Source organism: Trachinotus anak, unplaced genomic scaffold (genome assembly GCF_046630095.1).
Source record: "Trachinotus anak isolate AG129_WGS33_773 ecotype Australia unplaced genomic scaffold, CSIRO_AGI_Tana_v1 ptg000005l, whole genome shotgun sequence".
Lineage (NCBI taxonomy): Eukaryota > Metazoa > Chordata > Actinopteri > Carangiformes > Carangidae > Trachinotus > Trachinotus anak.
In genome coordinates, this window is record NW_027273856.1 from 25737913 (window position 1) to 25756855 (window position 18943).

The window sequence follows — 18943 nt, forward strand, 5'->3', positions numbered from 1 at the left end:
AGCTGCCACACAGTGATGATACTCTGTACTTGTTACTGTCATGAGTCTTTTATATTGTATATTACAATGTACCTTTAACTCTTAATTCAGATTAACAAGCCCATAAAATGAGCTGAGTTGAGTCTCATGAGTTGCACCATTAATACTTAGAGTAATCTCATTAATGTATTCATAATGTAAACAAAACAGGTTCCACTAATGCAACTTTATTTCAGAGGGTAGATTCCTTATTTCATTAATGCCATTTCTTATAGGGACAGGGCAGAAAAGGTGTTTAATACATGTACCAGCCAATCTGAACACCAAATGGCCAGACTGAACTGACCACATTGAATCATTGTCACCAACCGAATATGCAGCTTTTTGCAATGGAGCTCCTATTAATGGTGACCAAAACATGGTTGTCAACTAAAAGTTTATTAAAACACCAAAAAATCCACAGAACTGATCACAATGTGAAAACTCTGTGACAAACAGTCACCTGCTGAGCTATCAACCTCACGTACAGTGCTTACATAGACCTTGTATTGTACTGAACTGAATGTAACACCTTGTTCCAATGACCAGCTTCTGAACTAATAATATAATTGCTTAGAAAAGAGTCAACAAACTACATTGTCAATGACTATGAAAATTTGAAATCAACTGAATGATTCAAATTAGCAAAGTTACTTGTAATTTCCACCTTTAAAGGGGCAGTTGGATTATAGAGGACGTACAGGATGAAAACAGAACCACGCAAAAGCCATTTAGGGGTAATGAGAAGAAAACATAAAACATCTCATGGTTTGTATGTTCAGATGGAAACTAATAGACAAGTTCCCATCAAACAGCAGCAAAACATGACAACAGAACAGCATCACCACCCAAACTCTGGGTCCTGTGTGGTTTTCATTTAAATAAAGAGATCCCGCTACAGAAACATAGACCAAAGCTGCCACTCTTGTACGATGTTAAATAAGCATGGCAGCACTGGTTGGAGGCTTATCTCAAGTCCACTGCAGAGAATTAAGAGGCTGGAAACCTCAGCAATAGCGCCTCAACTGTAATTGTAGGCTTCACACAATCCCTTCAGCTTGCTTGTTTGTTTGCTTGTGTAACCTTCTGTGCGAGAATTTCTGCCCTACCAAGCTAATTTGGACACGCAGCTGCCCAGTGGGCTCCAAGAGAAACGGAAAACACCAGTGAAGGGGACACTGAAAAACAAATTAACAGATAAAAAGCATTGCTCTGAGCTCTGCTCTGTCTCTAAAGCTGAGCCAGTGAGGGTTTCTGGCTGTATTTTACTCTCTGTGTCTCTCTGACTTTAATGTGGGCTGCAGGCTACTGCCTTAAAATACCTGTGCTATTGACAGCTACACACCAATTAGGTGTGACTCACCGTGGAACCAATTACCTCGCACACATGGGATGTTCTGGGTGATGGATAAGGACATGTGTGTGTTTGTGTGCGAGGGTGTGCAGGTCAAAGTCTATGACCTTTATGTCCACAATTACTGTCAGTCAAGAAAAAGGAGACATTCAAACAAAAACAAAAAAAAACCAGTATTCACGTATCTAAAGGTCAGTGAACTGCCCACTGTATCTAAAAAAATACACAGGTAAGGTTGATAAGGTTGTTTTATATTCTTCTTACAGTCAACAAGTCCCACAAAAATACCAGCAATGCATCAGCCCATCCCTAAACACTTTCTACCATGTCTGTGGCACTCAGCATTAAACCGGTGTCTTTGAAAGCAGGTCACAAATATATGACAGAAAAAGTGCTGAGTAATTTATTAAAACAGCTGGGTACTGTAGTTCTAAGAAAACATTATTCATACCGAGGTAAGTAGTCAATTTGTTGGGGATTATATTCAGCGGTGGATGAATACACATTTGGTGCACTGATGAGTATTTTACAGGACCAGAGAGATGTATGAGGGATTGACTCAAAATAAGCTACAGTGCCTATAGTCATCATAATGGAGGAGCATGTAATAGTCAGAGCAACAGTTGCATCATCAGTGTGTTTTAATAGTTTCTGGACAATGAAGAAGCTCTGTGGCACAGAATAATAACCTGTACCAAGCTTTGGCTACACAGACAATATTTGTTAGCTTTTAACCTTTTTGTGGGATATGTTGGCAATAAGAAAAGTATATATTATCACCAGCCTTATACTTAAAATTACAGTAAGAAGTTTTAAGTAGGAATAATAACCACAACATTGAGTGTTTTCCACTGGTTATGTATTTATTTATATACTTTTGGCCTGAGTCAATAGGTGGAGGATGCATAAGACATAACGTGATGAATGTACATTTTTGTAGGGCTTATATTTAAGTATTGCAATGCAGTAAATGCATAATGTCAACAAAGGTGTTTTTAATCTAACTGATGTTGAAAAAAGTAATGAAGGATGTTTTTAAATGACTGGTAATAAATGTATACTCCTACTGTATGCACCAACTGTTCCAAACAGGAAAAGCATTGTGTTGGCTTATTCCTTATGTAGGGATATCTGCCTGTTATATCTGCCTGTTATGTCTGTGAAGATGTGGTCTGTATTTTTGCTGTATATTTATGAAGCACAACTCAGCTGAGTCATCCTTTTCACTCCCCTAATTGAGTTTAAAGTCAGAAACACGTGAATTTCATTGGCCCTAGTCACATTTTGTTCATTCACTCCTAGTGAATACTGTCTCTGTCCCTTCCTCTCTCTTTCAGTGCTTACAGTACAGGCAGAGACAGAAAGACACATACAGCAACTTCTAGATTTGTGTGTGTTCCAAGTATTTATTGTAAAGTCACCTTACGAGACAGGGTAACTGCATTTAATGTGGTCTATTCAATATAATTATTTATTCTAACCAAATATAGTGGAAAACAGATTGGTTTGTATTTAATGAGAGGGAGAGAAGGAGAGAGGGAGGGGGAAGTGCTGTTCAACACTCTATATGAATAATGCAGGAGGCGTTGAAGACATGCTGGACTGTTTCTCACAGTGGAGTTTGTGATGAAGTAAAATGACATTCTCTCTTCTCGCTCTCCTCTCTCAGGATTGTGCTGTCTGGCAGAACACCAAACAGCTCATCAAAACTCTCGGGCCACCAGAGGGATGCCTAATGGGACAAAATCTGATTTAACGTCGCCTCAATGTTCTGCGGCTTCATGCTGCGTATTGAAAGGCCCATTATTACATAACCTGAGTCAGATATACTGGAGGAACACCTGTTTAAGCAGATTAAGGAGTCAATGCTGTTGAAGTATGTTATTAGTTTTGCAGTTGTTGCGCTGAAGATGGACAAGGCGGTGGCTGTAAATATAAAGCAGCATACATCTGAGATGATCACAGCTGAAAAAGAATTGATAACATTAGTTTGAACTCTCAACTTATGAAGGCTGAGATCTGTGATTTAAGGCAACATACTGAAGTCCAGTTACTTTTGGTAACAATACCAAAGTAATGAAAAGCATTTTCTGATTTTGGGCCCATATTGGCACAATGCCATATTTTTCTAGTGCCTTCCAAAAACATGGTTAAGGTTTGGCTATGGTAACAAAAACATGGGTTAGAAAAAGGTTGCAGTCATGGTTTATAGAAACTGACTTTGGCTGTTGGCAGCAGTCAGTGTCCAGTGTCCAAGTCACGTTAGACACGTTAGTGAGTATAGTGAGTATTACAGCAATAAGTGACTGAATATTTATCTGGCACTTTATAAAACCAGACTTTGCAAAGCAATGACTAGAGAGTTACTGAATAGTTAGAAGAGCAAATTGAGTTATGGGAGCATCAGTAAAATGAATCTGAGAATTACTGGGTCTTGAGATGAGTTTTAAAATGTTCAACAGAGTTTTCTGACCTGACCGCCAGAGACAGACTGTTCAGTAACCTGGGATCCAGACCCCCATTTCACCAGCATTTACAACATGCAAGCTGCAATTTGCAACATCACAACATTTCCTCTCAAAACAAACAGCACACTTACAATCCATGCATGAGCATGCAGGAGCTCTTAAGGACTTGCAAATGTATCAGCAATTTGCAAAGAACAATAATTTGTGATATGTGACAATGCAACCATCTGCAATTTGCACATAATCAGTTTTCATGGATCACTGTTGTGAAACAGGCCCATGGACAGAAAAACCTGAAACCTTAAACACAACCAGTTCTGATTACCTAAGAAGCCTAGTGGATCAAAGTAATTAAAAGGATTTTGTATTCAGTCCTAAATTTGACATTAGACTAGTGCAGCAAAGTAGGACCAGGGTAAAATGGGAATGCTGCAGAGTTATGAGTGCATCTTATCCTCAACCACAGATGGAGTCACAGTTTGATTTAGGATACATCTCAACCAAACACGTAAAACCCAGAGGACTGAGGCTAAAACTGATGTCTCTTTTACCCTGAACTTTCCAAATACATTTTTTGAACCATTTAAGTCACTGCTTATCTCTGCGAGTAAAGTCAGCAGCCTGCTATTCCTTTGAAGCCATATGCTTAATAACAGGATGTGTGTATGTCAATGATTTACTGAGACTTGATGATGTGTGGCATTGTTTAGAGGAGCGCAGCATGCCATCAGCTGGATAATTTATAGAGTAGTATACAACAGTGATGAGACTGAGAGCTCCCCCGACTCCCCCGGATGATCTAGTTCTAGTTTGATAGCACATTTGTATATTTATGAAGCCATGAATTAATTGGCAGGGCAGAAATTTAATCACATGCGCTGTTTCCCCTGGAGGATGAATGGGAAGAGTTACTTTAAAAAGAAGAAGGGGAGGATAGGGGAGTCAAGAGTTTCCTAATTGCTCTATTCGAGTGTTAAAATAAAAGTTCAGGTAGTTAATGGAAAAACTTTTAATCTGTCTGTCATTGACAAACCACTTGAATATCAACTGGTCTAAGTACAAGATTTACAGTATTTTTAAATGTAAAATCATGCATCAAGTCTTTGATCTTAATGTAAAACACACATACGCACACAAACACACTTCCTTTGCCTCTATTATAACTTCTTTTCTCTCTCTTTTTTTTCATGGTCCACCAATATCTTCTTCAGTGGTGGAAGACATTCTCAGAGTATTAAGATTAGAGTCTATAAATATTAGCAGGAGGAGTATCCAAGGTTTAAGTACTCATAATAAAGAATAGTTATATTATTATTACTAATGGATTAATGTGTAAGCAGCATATTAATGTTTTAATTAATGTGGAGCATTTATTGGGGGCTGAGGGGGGGGGGGGGGGGCTCTTTACCTAATTTAGTGGGCTTGGTTAATCACGCTCAAGCAATAATTTTAAGCTAGGTCTCTGTTTGTCGGCAGTCTCAGTTGTAGCACAGGGTGTTAGAAATGTCTCAAGGTCAACTTATTGTAGCTGGTATCTTTTTAGATATTGTGATAATAAATACAATGATGCCTCACTCTAATCAGTATTGTCTGTTTATTTGTGTGTTTACATTCCTACAAGTAGGTATATACTGCATATTTTTCACAAAAACCATCATTTCTATTTTAGAAATTTGCCTCTCCACATTTGTTGTTCATATGCCTCAGCAACTGCAGAAGAACTGCCGCTCCCTCTCACCTCTATACATTTATCTCTTTCTACATAGTCTTTAATTATTCTCCATTTCTCTTATTTCTGTGCGGAGTTAAAACAGGAGTGGTGGTGGCTTGTTAGCTACATGGCAGCAGCAGCAGGACTCTCTTGAGGTGACACAGAGGGCCCTGGGTGAGCCGGGGAGCCTTTAAAAGCCCATCCAGGCTGCTTTTACTTATTCATCATGCCCCAGTTTGAGTTGGGAGATCAGTCTCCTCTACACTGACAGGGAACACTGCTGGGAGAAAATCCTTTTTGCTTCTTACTACCAAGGGACATCAGTTCACTACTAAACCCCATGACAAGGTCTGTGCATTGAATATCAGCAGTGGCAGCGACTGATGGATGACAAGATCTTATTATTAGTAGGTCAGTTTAATGTAAAAGCATTATGTGAGGCTGAGGATAGCAGTGCTGCTGAGGGAGTCCTACATTTTTTTAAATGGTTGCATGTTCCTTTCTTGCATTTTAGTTATTATAATAATAACAACTACAAGATCTATTTTCTCTTTCAGTCAGATAAAGGTATAAGTTCCACTGATGTCAAACTTGGACTGTAGATGTTCATTATTTCATTTCATGTTTGTATTAATTAATTACAATTTGTTCTATAAAGCCTGCATACTTTTTTGCCCTACAAAGTCTTTGTCAGGCAAAGATCCACGTGATCAAAAAGCAGGCTATAGATACAGATTAAACAAGAAGGTTAACCTTTCAGGACATAGAATGATACAAAATAATGGTAATTATTCCAAAACAATTTACTATACACATTAAAGAACCACATAATAACCTGCATCTTTAACTTTTTAAAATCCCCTGTGTACAGTGTTATAATTGTTCATGAGAAGAAACTAATCCAAAAGTAGCCTAGGTTTCTGACATACCAGGTTGGTAGGTATAGTTATATTTGTTTGACAAAGACGCTGTAGGTTGAAACTATGCATCATTAAATATTTTGGAGATTTCAAAATTCAGTGTGCAGATTGCCTCTCATTTTCCTTTGTTTGCTGCTGCGCCCTACAGGGGTTTGGGTGTGCACACTATCCTCCTCTTTTGGTTTAAATTATGAAAAATGTTACATTGCAGTTACTCAGACCACAAGATGACGTCTTCAAATTTTGTCCAACCAACTGTTTAAAATCTAAGGTTGTGTAATTTACATTGATATAACACAGAAAAAAAAGCAAACAACAAATCCTCACATTTTAGAGGCTAAAACCAGAGTGTTTTGATTTTTGCATTTAAAATGACTAAAAAGTTAACTGGTTATTTAAATTATTGCTTCCTGGCTGATCTGTGGTGTGCCTCCATTCACTATTCTCTTTGTGTATACATGTTATATCCATACACTTTGGTCCAATGGTAGCTGTCTGTACAGGAAAGCGTTTCAGCTTCTGCGAATCCTGATGTGACAACTATGTCCACATGCAAAGCCAGTGTGCTATTTTTGATCACTCCAATGTCATTCACCCATCCCCTCGCACAAGGGAACACAACGCATCAATTGGAAACAGAGAGATGTCCTTGACAATGTGTGGCTGCTTTCAATTAACATCAGAAGCGTGTTATAAATATTCAGATGCAGTTCATTGTGCTCCCTTGCTTAGTGGAACACAAACAGATGCAATCACGAATCCTGACTCAACTTGAATATACTTTCCAGAGCGGCATGTGTACGTACCAGTAATGGGAGCAGGGCTCCATTACTGAATGAACATCGACAGTGTGTCCTTATCTTATAATTACAATCTTTGTTACTGTTGTTACTAGGAGAAATTTCTCAGATGTCAGCCATATTTTCTGAGAAGGGACGATTGTGTTTGGAGCCCTGCTGACAGACTGAATGACAGATCTGCAGTGAGACGATCACACCAACTCTGTCATAAGCCCAAACAAAATCTCCATGGTGACAGCAGCCCAAGCAGCACACAAGCCTTTTATTCAAGTAGATCCTGCCCTGCTAAAAAAAAAAAATACCCTCGGCTTGATTCCTGCATGACTTGCCCCAGTGAACTCTCACTAAACTTCCATGTAGATTGCTTTAGTGCAGAGGGTCATGACGACAGAATCATCATGCCGCACAGGGGGAATAACATGAAGATGAAGGCTCACTGCCTTGGCGTCTCCACCCTCCATACTTTCACTCTCTTACATTCATAACTAATGCGTCAGTCACTATTGTGCTCCAACTGGAACCCTGACAACAGAAAGATGTTTCGGGAAAGTGAGCCAGGCAAGAGTGTTCAGCACAGGTTGTGGGTATCATAACTCAGAGAAGGGAAGAGGAGAATTATAGATGATGTGGAAAAACTTTCCCGTGATTTTAGTCTAAACATCCAGCAGTATGTAAGACATAAACCCCTGGAAAAGTTGAAACTATTAACATTTTTTTCAAGTAATGATATCCACCAAGTTACTAAATAGAAATCATTATCAAACTTAGATTTCCTTGATCCTTGTTTTTCAAATGATTTTCATAAATCTGAATACATTTTTAAACATTTGATTCAGGAAAGATTCATTACACCAAACCCTAGAAACGAAAATCCACTCTTAACCTCTAGTAGAGCTACAATTCTGGATGAAAAAGATACCCATTTATGTTGGTGTTGTTGCCAGAGACAAGGTCTCTTTTTGCTCATGCCCCGCTATTTGCCAAATTACTCGCGAGAAGGAGTCAATAGGCTGAATTCCACATCCTCCGCGCTCTCCTTCCTGAGATGGGGAGGAGATGAAAGCCTTGCAGATGACAGGAAAAAGGCAGCTAAATGTGTTGTGCCACAACTCTTCTTTCTCTCTGTCTCTCTCTCTCTCTCTCTCTCTCTCTCTCTTTCTCTCTATCTTTCTCTGGTGCCCTAAACGTTTCATTTATTCAAGCTCAGAGCAAAACCTGAGTCCCCCTGTTACAGAAAATTGAATAGGACAGCCAAATGCAGAAATGCATGTGAGACACACAATATGGGCTCACAGCTTTCTTTGCACCTCAGCGTTGTCTCAGAAGACACAGTCTTAACCTGCTAATGACTAGTGCCAAGGCATTACAGGGGTAGAACATCCACATTTCCGCCTCAGTGTCCATTTTGTCTGGAACAAAATAAAAAACAAGAATTGAGCATTCAAAATTGGACCTGGACAAAAACTGTGAGTGTAAGACAGGGACAGAAATGAGCGTTACATGTGGAAAAGCAGCTTATGCAAATTATGTTTAGTAATAACAGCATTCGAGCAGCATTAGAGGGAGAGAGAAAACGAATGCTGCTAATTGCAAGAGAGCAAGCAGGCAGGCAAATGGGTAGGAGGATTCACTCCATGTTGCCATTCAGAAACCAGGCTTGGTGCTGGGGAACAGGCAGTAGAAGCAATGAGAACAAAAGAGGCTGTACAGTAGTTTCAAATCTGAAAAATTTCAGCTGGGCAGAAAGCCTTTTCACTATTCCATGGTGGAAATTTAAAGGTTCTGTAAATGAGATTTTAAACAATAAACAGAACAACTATTCTCCAGGTAAAGATATAGTGTAGTGATAGGGTCCTGAGCAGTCACACCCCTTCTGTGTGTGTTGCAATCTTAGTTTCTCTGTTTGTTTTGGTAGCCGGTCTGGTAGCGCGAGCATGTTAGTGCACATACACATGCGTATTAGTGCATGTGAGTCCCTCCTGTTAAACTGTTAGAACTCCCCATGTTTATAAACACGCAGGCACTGCCCACCTGTAAGATGGCACAGTGCAGTACAGGTGAAAGCGACCTTCCAGAATTCCCTCCACTCAAGAAACTTTTTCATCTAAAAAGGCCTCTGACAAAGAAAGAGATGAGACCAGAGACTATGGGAAGTACCGGCTCAAATCCCAGTCAGCCGGTGGACCATCAAAACATCAGCAAATCCATACGTTTTTACCAGCTCCGTCAGTGTCATTTGTGTGACCCATTCCTGCGGGTAAGTCCAAGGCTGAATTTTTTTCCCAGTCCAATCGTGGAGCCGATACTGGTCTGGCTTTACTGAGATGGAGAACCCTATGAGCTGCTAAAGGGCTCCAGCGTGACTCAGAACGGGCTTTACTTTTTGAGTTACCATAACCAAATATTGATGGCTGGATTGCTTATGCATTACTTTACAAAGCAAAAATTCTTGATAGAAATAATCTATAAACAGAGTAAGTGTTTCAGCAAAGAGTCAAAAACAGGAACATAGTGGTGGTGGATCTGTAAAAATATGGGCTGCCAGCTCCTGGGAGTCATTGTGTATATTTCTCTCTGTGGTCAAATAACAGGCAAGGAATCCGTGGCCATTTTACAGCATCAAGTACACTCTATGTAGCACACACTGTTCCCTTGTGATGTTCTTATGTTCCAAGATTGTAATACCTCCTCACAATACACACTGATAAATAAATTCAATTACGGTTTTATCAACGCTACCATAAAGTCAAATAACACTCCTGGTCTCCCCAGTGAAGCTTAATGGGAAATATCTTTTAACTTCCCTCTGCCAGCAATGTGGCTGTACTCCAAGAAACAATAAGGCTGCCCTGAAGGTAAAGTGTTACAATGACTGTATTTTATTTTAATACATATTAAGCTTATGATGTGTATTATATTCATCTGAAGCTATTGCGTTCTTCTGTTGTACATTAAAGTGATTCTTCTGTGGTCAAACTGATTCTGATTTTTGTCCTAAACTCTCTGGATTCAGTGGAAAGCTATACAGTTGCGACTTCAAAGAGGCTTGTGTTGTGCTAATTAATTTTGGCAGGGTCTATTTGTCATGGAACTGCCAGATACTGAATTTAGGCTTTGATAGTTTAGGAAAGGTGAAGCAAAACATTTTCTGAAGAAAATGCTCTGAAAATACTATTTCAAAACTAAGACTGAGGTTCCTTTGCAGGGATTAGAAGACAGAATCGAAGGTTAAACGTGTCAGTTCCCTGTAGTACAAGAAGAGACACATGAATGTTTATAAGCAGACAGGATCAGAGCAACAGATGCTGTCACATTGTCATCAATTAAACCAGGTAAAATGAAGTGTTGTTCAGCAGGAAGGACAGTGCTTTATTAAGATTTTGCATCCCTCAGTAATACCAGAACTTTTCAGGAACTAAGAAAAAAGCCCTGCAACCCTCTTGACAGTTATTTAATAATACAACAAACTATGTGTTTTGTTATTACCCTGCAAAACAACATATGCAGTGGGGTAACATTTTTCATCACTACTGTGAAAAATGAATTTTTGGCCACATGTGGGCAACACAAGAAGCTATTAACACAACAATAATACATTTTCATATTGTAAATGGTGAACTCATAAGCAAACAGCTGACTATCAACAAATCCAGCATTGTTGGATGTGTTGATTGTTGGATTGAACCCCTGTCCTTTTAGCTGTGTTTTGGTCTTCAACAACCCCTGAGGGAAATATAACAGACCTTTAGCTGCAACATGCTCCACTATGTTCACCAGCTAGTCGCTGACTTTGTCCGTCTATTGTTTGATGCTGGACAGGTAGTGGACAGTAGTAGTTTGATCATTGCAGTGAGGGTGAGGGCAGGGTTGGGTAATATTTCTATGTAGGTTTGTAATTGCACATTACACATCGTCATTTTATCAGTGTAAATAAAGTAAATAAAGTATTGATTAGTGCAGCAACAAATGTATTGACACATCTATCCACTCCAACATCCATCTTGACCTGTGGGACTCCACAGCCCAAAACAATTTGGGTCAACTCCTATCCATCTCTAGTCAATTTATTACTGCTCCTCATCCGGCTCCAAGCTCAGACCCACAATCATCTCTATTCTTAAAAAACAAAGTAAGATTAAATAAATACATTTCCTGTGCTTCCTGCTTCATTCCGCCCGAGTAGAATATGTTTCTCATCTAATAGCAATCAGTGTCAGTCAGTGTCAGTATCATCAATGTCTTCTTGATTTAAATGACATGGATAATCTATGTCGGTAACATGTCTCTGTATCTGTTTTCGAGCACCAGTGTGTGTGTGTGTGTGTGTGTGTGTGTGTGTGTGTGTGTGTGTGTGTGTGTGTGTGTGTGTGTGTGTGTGTGTGTGTGTGTGCGTGTATGTGCAATCACGAGTAATGGAGGCAGCTGATTGGCAAAATCATGACTGACATCAGAGAGGGAGAAAGACAAGAGCTCCTCTGACTGACAATAGCAGAACAGAGTGGAGGCAAAGTATTGAAGTGATGCAGAGTAGACTCTGCAGGTCAGGGATAAAGTGGGTTGAGCACGCTGCCACACCTGGCCCTTGTCTGAAGAGGAGGTTAGCTGAACAGCAAAAACAAAAGCTCTCTGGTTCAAAACTCTCTGCATGTCTACTTGCACGTTATTAGCCACTGCTGTATAGTGTTTTTGTCTGCCTCTGGTTTTCTATGATGAAATGAGGTGGAAAAACCACAACACAGCCTGCTCTTTGATTTCCAAATCTTTTTTTCTGTAAAGACCAATATTCTCAAATATAATATTACAAACATTCCTGTTTGACTGTGATTACCTGTCCCCAACACTTTTGCTTGTCTCATTCTAATTTTAGTCATGCTTATTTTAAAGCTGTATGTGATGACTTTTTCAGGGTAAAATGTCATCTTTTAATTTTTACGTTTATGTTTAGCAGACTCATACAGCATCTCATTAAGCATTTAGTGTAACATTAGCTGCCTCCTCAACCATCTGGGAAGGCATCGTTGGAAACTTGAAAAACGACAGGCGCTTTCAAAAAATACTTGGCAGGTGAATGGATGAACCATCTGCCTATAATACGAAGTAGTAGGACAGCGCTGAACAGTGGCAATTCTAGAGTCCGATGGGGAAGTAGGCAAAAAATTGCCAGATGGCCCCTCCAATCAGCATTCATCTCCATTATGTAATGAATAATCTGACACCAACGAAAAATGTTTTTTTATTCCAAATGTTCACGTCAGTAGATTTTTTAAAATACAAATATAAAGAACATGAAAAACCTTTTCTCGCTAGATTTTGTGACTTTTAAAACCCTTTAGCTACTTTTTTTCATAAAAGTCAGCAACCTATCTGGGAACTTTTTGGATAGACCTTATCTCCTCTCCTCCTCAGTGAAGAAGGAGAAGTGAATGAGTTGTGAATGGGCGTATCTAACAACCAATCACTGATCCCATTGTTTTTATTCTAAATGTCTTTTCTTCATAGTTCCTCCCTCAAAGGACACTGATTGGTCCAAACAACTGTGGTTGGGCCACAGACAAATAGCTTGGAGCCTGGCAAGATGGATTCTGGCTTGTGAGAATCTAACTTCCTTGCAAGGTTACCACCTCCAAATTGCCACATTGCTAGTTTTAATATTAGTGGCTTTTTGTTGACACCCAACCAAGCAAAGATAATAAATTAAATAATAATAAAAGAGAGACTGAGTGTGTGAGATATTGGGCTTGTCTGTACTCTTCTTGCTCTGGCACTTTGTTTCATTCACTCTTTGTTTGTCTTTGTGTATTTTACATCCTTTCCAGCTCTCTGTGGCTCCCTGTGCACACGCACACGCTTCATGAAAGAGGTTCCTTCAGAGGTGAAAGCATAAATTAGGAAAGCAAGCTCCCTTTTGATGAGCTAATACCTGTCTGCCAGCATCATTCAGCTGTTCAGTACATGCCAGGAAACACACACATGGCTTGGCATCTGTGTTGGCCCAGACTTCCTCTGTCATTTTTACACACTCTGTCTCTCTATCTCTTTCTCTCTCTCTCTGTGACCCAGAAGCATGTCTTCCGCCCATGGAGACTTCCACAAAAGCTAAAAAAAGACCCACTTTCCCATCTCATCCTATGGAGGAAAGAGAAAAGTAGAGATACAGGAAGGAATGTAACCCTAGAGTGTCATTATAGTGGATAATTTAAAAGGCATGTTCTGCATCTGAAAAGAAAGAGTGCCCCTGCCAAGAACTTAAATATGCACGTATGCACCGAAGGTAACACATGCAACATAAACAGAAGCGGGTAAAAGCAGCACTTGTCTTCTCTTCTTTTCCACCTCTGGGAGATATTATAGGAAATAGAAAAGACTTCTTCAAGGAAAATAGCGATGACCAGAAACAAATCCCTTCATGTAGGCCAGCAGAGACCAGGGAATCTTGTATATAACAAATACTAATTGCCAGATTTTATCTAAGAAGGTATTGTGATCCACATGAAGTAGATTGTTTTCAACCAGACAAATTACCATTTTAAAAGACAAGGCTCGTATTTTGATGTATTTTTCTTGTGGACAAATCCCATGAAAATACAACAACATTGTTTTAGTCTAACTCTTAATAATTTCCAACTTCCCTTCCAAATCTGTGGTTCTCAATTTTGGTGCATTATTGAGGATTTACAGAGAGTGGATGGTATATGTGGGATCAAGTCAAAAAACAAAAAACGACAGTGTATATGTTTGTGTTAGTGAAGTAACATATCATCCAGTGCAATGGTGTGTGTTAGTGATGTGTTAATAGTTTTTGGATAACAATGGAAGTAAAGGACATGGAGTAACAAACTATATGAAGCAATGACACCCACAATACTAATAGGATCAATACAGAAGTGGCTTTGGTCTTTTAATGGGATGTGTTGACAATAAGAAAAAAAACTGACGAACTGTAGATGACATTACATAAAAAATTCAATATATTTCAAATCTAACTAGAACAGAGACTGATACTAGAAACATTTTCACCAGTCTAAGGGGCTTCATTTGAACACTAACAGTAGAAATCAAAGAGTAAAGGATTCTTTCCAAACACACCTATTTGTACCAATCCAGTGAAGAGGAAGAGACAAAAGGAATAGACAATTATTTTCTCACCATCATCAGTGCACATAATCCAGCACAACCACTGTATCTTTGAAAATCTGTTGCTGACAGTTAGTGAAAGTTAATACATTTTTTACACCTTGTTGTAATTTGTACATTGGATTATTTGTGGACTCACTTTTCTCGGTAAACATATTTACTGCACAGAGCACCCTCTATGTATAGCAGTAATGTCTCCTGATTATGCATTGTTCAGAAATTCTGAAAAATGGTAGAATTTAAAAGGGCCCAAAAAAAGTCTTAGTCTTAATCACAAAATTACTTCTCATGTGCATGTACATTAACACTGTAATCTAATTTTACCCTAACTGTGAATGTCTGACATTACTATATATTCATACATTTTTTTTAATGTGAAAAAAGTATGGATTTTAATCTGTGAACATTCAGAGGACTATGGGTCAAAATCCAAATTTACAGTAGTGATAGAAATTAAACTGTATTGTTTCTCTTAGGTTCTTTCTGTTGGAGGATGATGGGTCAGAATTTGAGCTGCACTCATGCACTGTCTTATTAATGTCCTCGCCATGCAGCATACGGCTGACAACTGCTCTACAACAGGCCGGTGCCCTCTCTGAAATGATGGGAGAAAGATATTGCATGAATGAACTGAAAAGTAGCATCAGTGTTGCTGGGGCTTTTACTGACAACTGTGAATCTTCCTTGAGGGCTATTTCATGGTGTAATGTGCGGCTGTATAAGTGTGTGAGACGACTCTACTTGCCCTTTTCGAATGACTAAGATTACTGCTACAGTCAGTCACTGTCACTCAACATTGACTAACAGACAGAGAAAGAGAGGAAGAGGGGAAATATGGAGAGAAAGAGATGGAGTGAACATCCAAAGGGGAGGAGTAATCATAAAAGCAGATCATATTGATTCAGTATAGCCTTCATGTGTACAAATGCGTGTGTGTGTGTGTGTATGTGCTTCTTTTTCATTGCTTGATAAGGAATGCCTGCCATTGCCTTGAAAAACCAAATAAGGGAGCACACACAGGGAGGGAATGGACTAGAAGCATTGTTTCCCTCTTTAGTTTTGTGTCTGTGACAGAAATACCAATTATTCATTGCTGGAGAACATTTCTATTCAGTGCTATTGGTATGTGGTCTAATTCTTCTTGGTTGCCTTGGTGACATGCACATCAGGAAGACAACACTGCATCTCGCAGCCTCCCAGCCTTTTAACTGATTTCCTGCCACTCAGAGAGATGCTCTCTCCCATGAATTAAATGGTTAATCAAAAACAAACAAACAAACAAAAGACACACATCAATACCTGCCAATGAGGAGAAATTCCCCAAACACTCCCAGTCGCCTCATGGCCATCAGGAGACCTCGGACAGTCATTCCCTCGCAGAAACACACCACCACACGGGCTTTGGGTAGACGCTCCCGTAGTTTCCTCAAAAGGCGATCATAGTGCTTCTCCCCTGCGTTACTGTAGATCTTGTCCGAGTGGGCGATGCATAAGCCTTCCTGAGAGGCCAGCTCCTTGAAGGCTTCCATGCCACTCTCCCCATAGTTTCCTGTAGGTAATGAAGGAAACAGACTATAACTAAATAGTGAGAATTCACCTGAAAACATTCTGTCCTTGCTGAAATTAAACAATCAAACATTTTCCCCGTGTAATGTATTTTCACTGTCTGGCAAACCCATTTCTTAAATGAGCTTTTGTGGATATGTATAATACACTGGCATTGATATTTCTGATTATTGTACTATTTTCCAATCGTAAGTGACACTATCAATGTTTTAGAAATCACAAGCATTACATGCCTTGTTACTTGCAAAAAAAACACTGACATTGTTAAATAGCATGAGTAATTACTTTCAACCATACATTTCCAATTATTTCACTGATGGACAATCAATTATGCTGAAAGCACACCCCCCAGCAGTTGTTCAGCGTGTCAAGCCCTGACTGAGCTGAGGCTCTGATCCTCTGATAATGAGTGTCAGAGAGTTTACTGACTGCTGATTACAATCAAAGCCAAAAGCAGTAGCTAGATAGAAGATGACTATCCTTGTTTAACCATCCAAATCAAGCCATCCCAATCAAGAGCCCTGCAAAGCTGTTTGACTCTAAATCTTCTATTTCCATGTGGACTGCAGTGCTCGACTAATGTGCCATGGTCTGGATTGTTGATAAAGCCGACGGCTCTTCAGCATGAGAGCTGGATTACAAAGACAATCCAATCACTGGTGCATCCTTGAACATGTGTCCGTGCATGTGTGTGTTTGACTGTGCATGTAGTCAGGAGGAAATTACGAGCACCTATCCATAAAAATGTAAAAAACATTTGTTGTGCAAGTGCTTTGATGAAAGGCCAGGTTCCTAAGGGCCGCCACGCTGCATTCCTATTATATGGGTGATGAAGAACAAATACACATGGCATGGCTTATGGAGCGAGGAAGACAGCAGCTGAAATAGGCATCACAGTAATGCATTTACTTTGGCACACAATGGGCCCATGTGTTGGTTTTCCAATAGTCCTTTGATGATATTTTCATTTGCCTCATTTCATTCTCCCACTGGTAAATGGAAATAATAATATCCAATTATTTTACTCTTTCCATCTAGGCTATGAGACAGGTGGGTGGCAGTGCATTAGCTGACAGCCCATTTGACAATGACCACAGAAAACCTGCTTTAAGTATTCCTACCAGACTGATGATAATCGGAACAGGTAATTTATGCAATTTCACATCCCTAGCTGTTGCTACGGGCAACAAGCTGCATTTATAACTTGTCTTAGGTGGTGGAGAGGGAGAACTCATGAGCTTAAGCCAGTCGTGACCACTATTTCAGAGACAACTAAAGATAGCACTAAAACAAACAAGTGGATTTACATATGACTTCTTAAAGGTCAGGGTAAGGTCTGCATCAGGCAAATTGTAATGTGAAGTCTCACAAAAAATGACTGTGGCTCTAAACTTCTCAACTGTTGTGTCTTACAAAACTGAGCATTCATACATTCAGTGCAAGGATTTATATTTACAGAAGGTCTGCATGTAAAAGAAAGAAAGATTCCAATTAAAGCTTAAACTTTAAACTTCACGTTTTTTGGAAGGTATCCTACTTTTACCGCTCACACTGTAGCCCGAGTAAGTGATGTTGCTTGCAATCAAATTCATCCCTCCCCAGGCTGGTCTTTCATTACTCTTAAATTATGACTTCAGTCCCAGAGGATCCTCCTGTAGGTATTCTGAAGGTCAGACAGCTGACGCCACCTAGTTATGCCTGCAGGTACTACAGCTCCCTTACTCCCTCTCTTCATCTCTCTGATAGCAACCTGTGTCAAAGCCCCTTTCCAACACCTGACTATAATAGGACTTTCCAAAGATGTTTTACACTCCCTGTGAGTCCGCAGCTCCTTAGGGGGAATCCTGGGTAATGTAGCCTGTCAGTCATAATTTCAGTGCACATCACTGGCTGTGTTTCACTAAGACTTTAATGAAAAGCCATGGACATAATTCACTTCACAGTAATTACTCTGTCTACCCAACTCGTCTCTCCTTTTTACCTCCTGTCTCCACCATAACTGTTGTGCTGTTCGGCTGAACAAATGAGCAAAAGAGTTCCAAAAAAGAAAGTGAGCCAATCATGGTGTGAAATACGGAACACTATTCTTCCTAGGGTTTCTGAGAAGATACGATTCATTTTCATTTATATCACCTGCTGAAATTTCAAACAGTAATTTCATATTTCATCCTAGCCTCATCTTCCTGACTTAACCATGGAATTAATTTAACATTTCTAAATGAACACCTGAATTGTTAATGCTAAAACGGTCCCTCGTGTGCTTAGCCACATATCAACATTTAAAACCTGTGACTGGCAGCTCTGATAACACAGCCAAGAACCTCCAGCCTCGGTTCCACATACTAACATGTATTATAACAAAGTGTCAGGGGAAGATGAAAGAGTAGCATTAAATACAGTTTACAAAGAAACAAAAGGAAAAAAAAAAACACCCAATATTTACTCAACATACACAACATACTGTCCGTACCCCAGTGCGGGTACTGTAATCTATGTTCACACAGCCCTGTGATGATGCATGGGATGTGTGGGAAGATTGCTGAAAGTAATATCCATGCAGCGACTCAACTCCAGATAACTACATAAAAATCCTAATGAAGATGTACTCAAGTATGCACATATACAGACGTGACTACCTGCTCCAAAAAGCCTGAGAATGAGGGATTGAGACAGAGACAGGGAGACGTAAACAGAGAGTGCAGTTTAACATAAATATGCTATTATCTTGCCAGGTTCCCCAGTACAACTCAATTTCAAGTCAACCCATCAAACACCCCAAATTTCTACAAAGTCTTGTTAAAAAGCTGTATGGTGATCCTGTGTTGGGCATGCATATAAATATCACAGCAAATGTACTGTGTGTGTGTGCGTGTGTGTGTGTGTCTCACTATCAAATTCAAAAGTCTGCGATCAATAAGAGCATTACAGTTATTAAAAACATCACAATTAACGATGAAGTCACTATAAACTCA

The 18943-nt window shown here is 39.5% G+C and overlaps 1 protein-coding gene across 2 annotated transcripts in view; it reads right to left on the reverse strand.

The window, feature by feature from the left end:
* Positions 1–18943, reverse strand: part of grm1a (glutamate receptor, metabotropic 1a) — a 33260-nt gene that overhangs the window by 12375 nt on the left and 1942 nt on the right. For both annotated transcript variants that reach the window (XM_071479319.1, XM_071479318.1), the window contains exon 3: positions 15705–15954. In XM_071479319.1, the coding sequence (XP_071335420.1) occupies positions 15705–15954 (250 nt within the window). The remainder of the gene's footprint in view (positions 1–15704; positions 15955–18943) is intronic.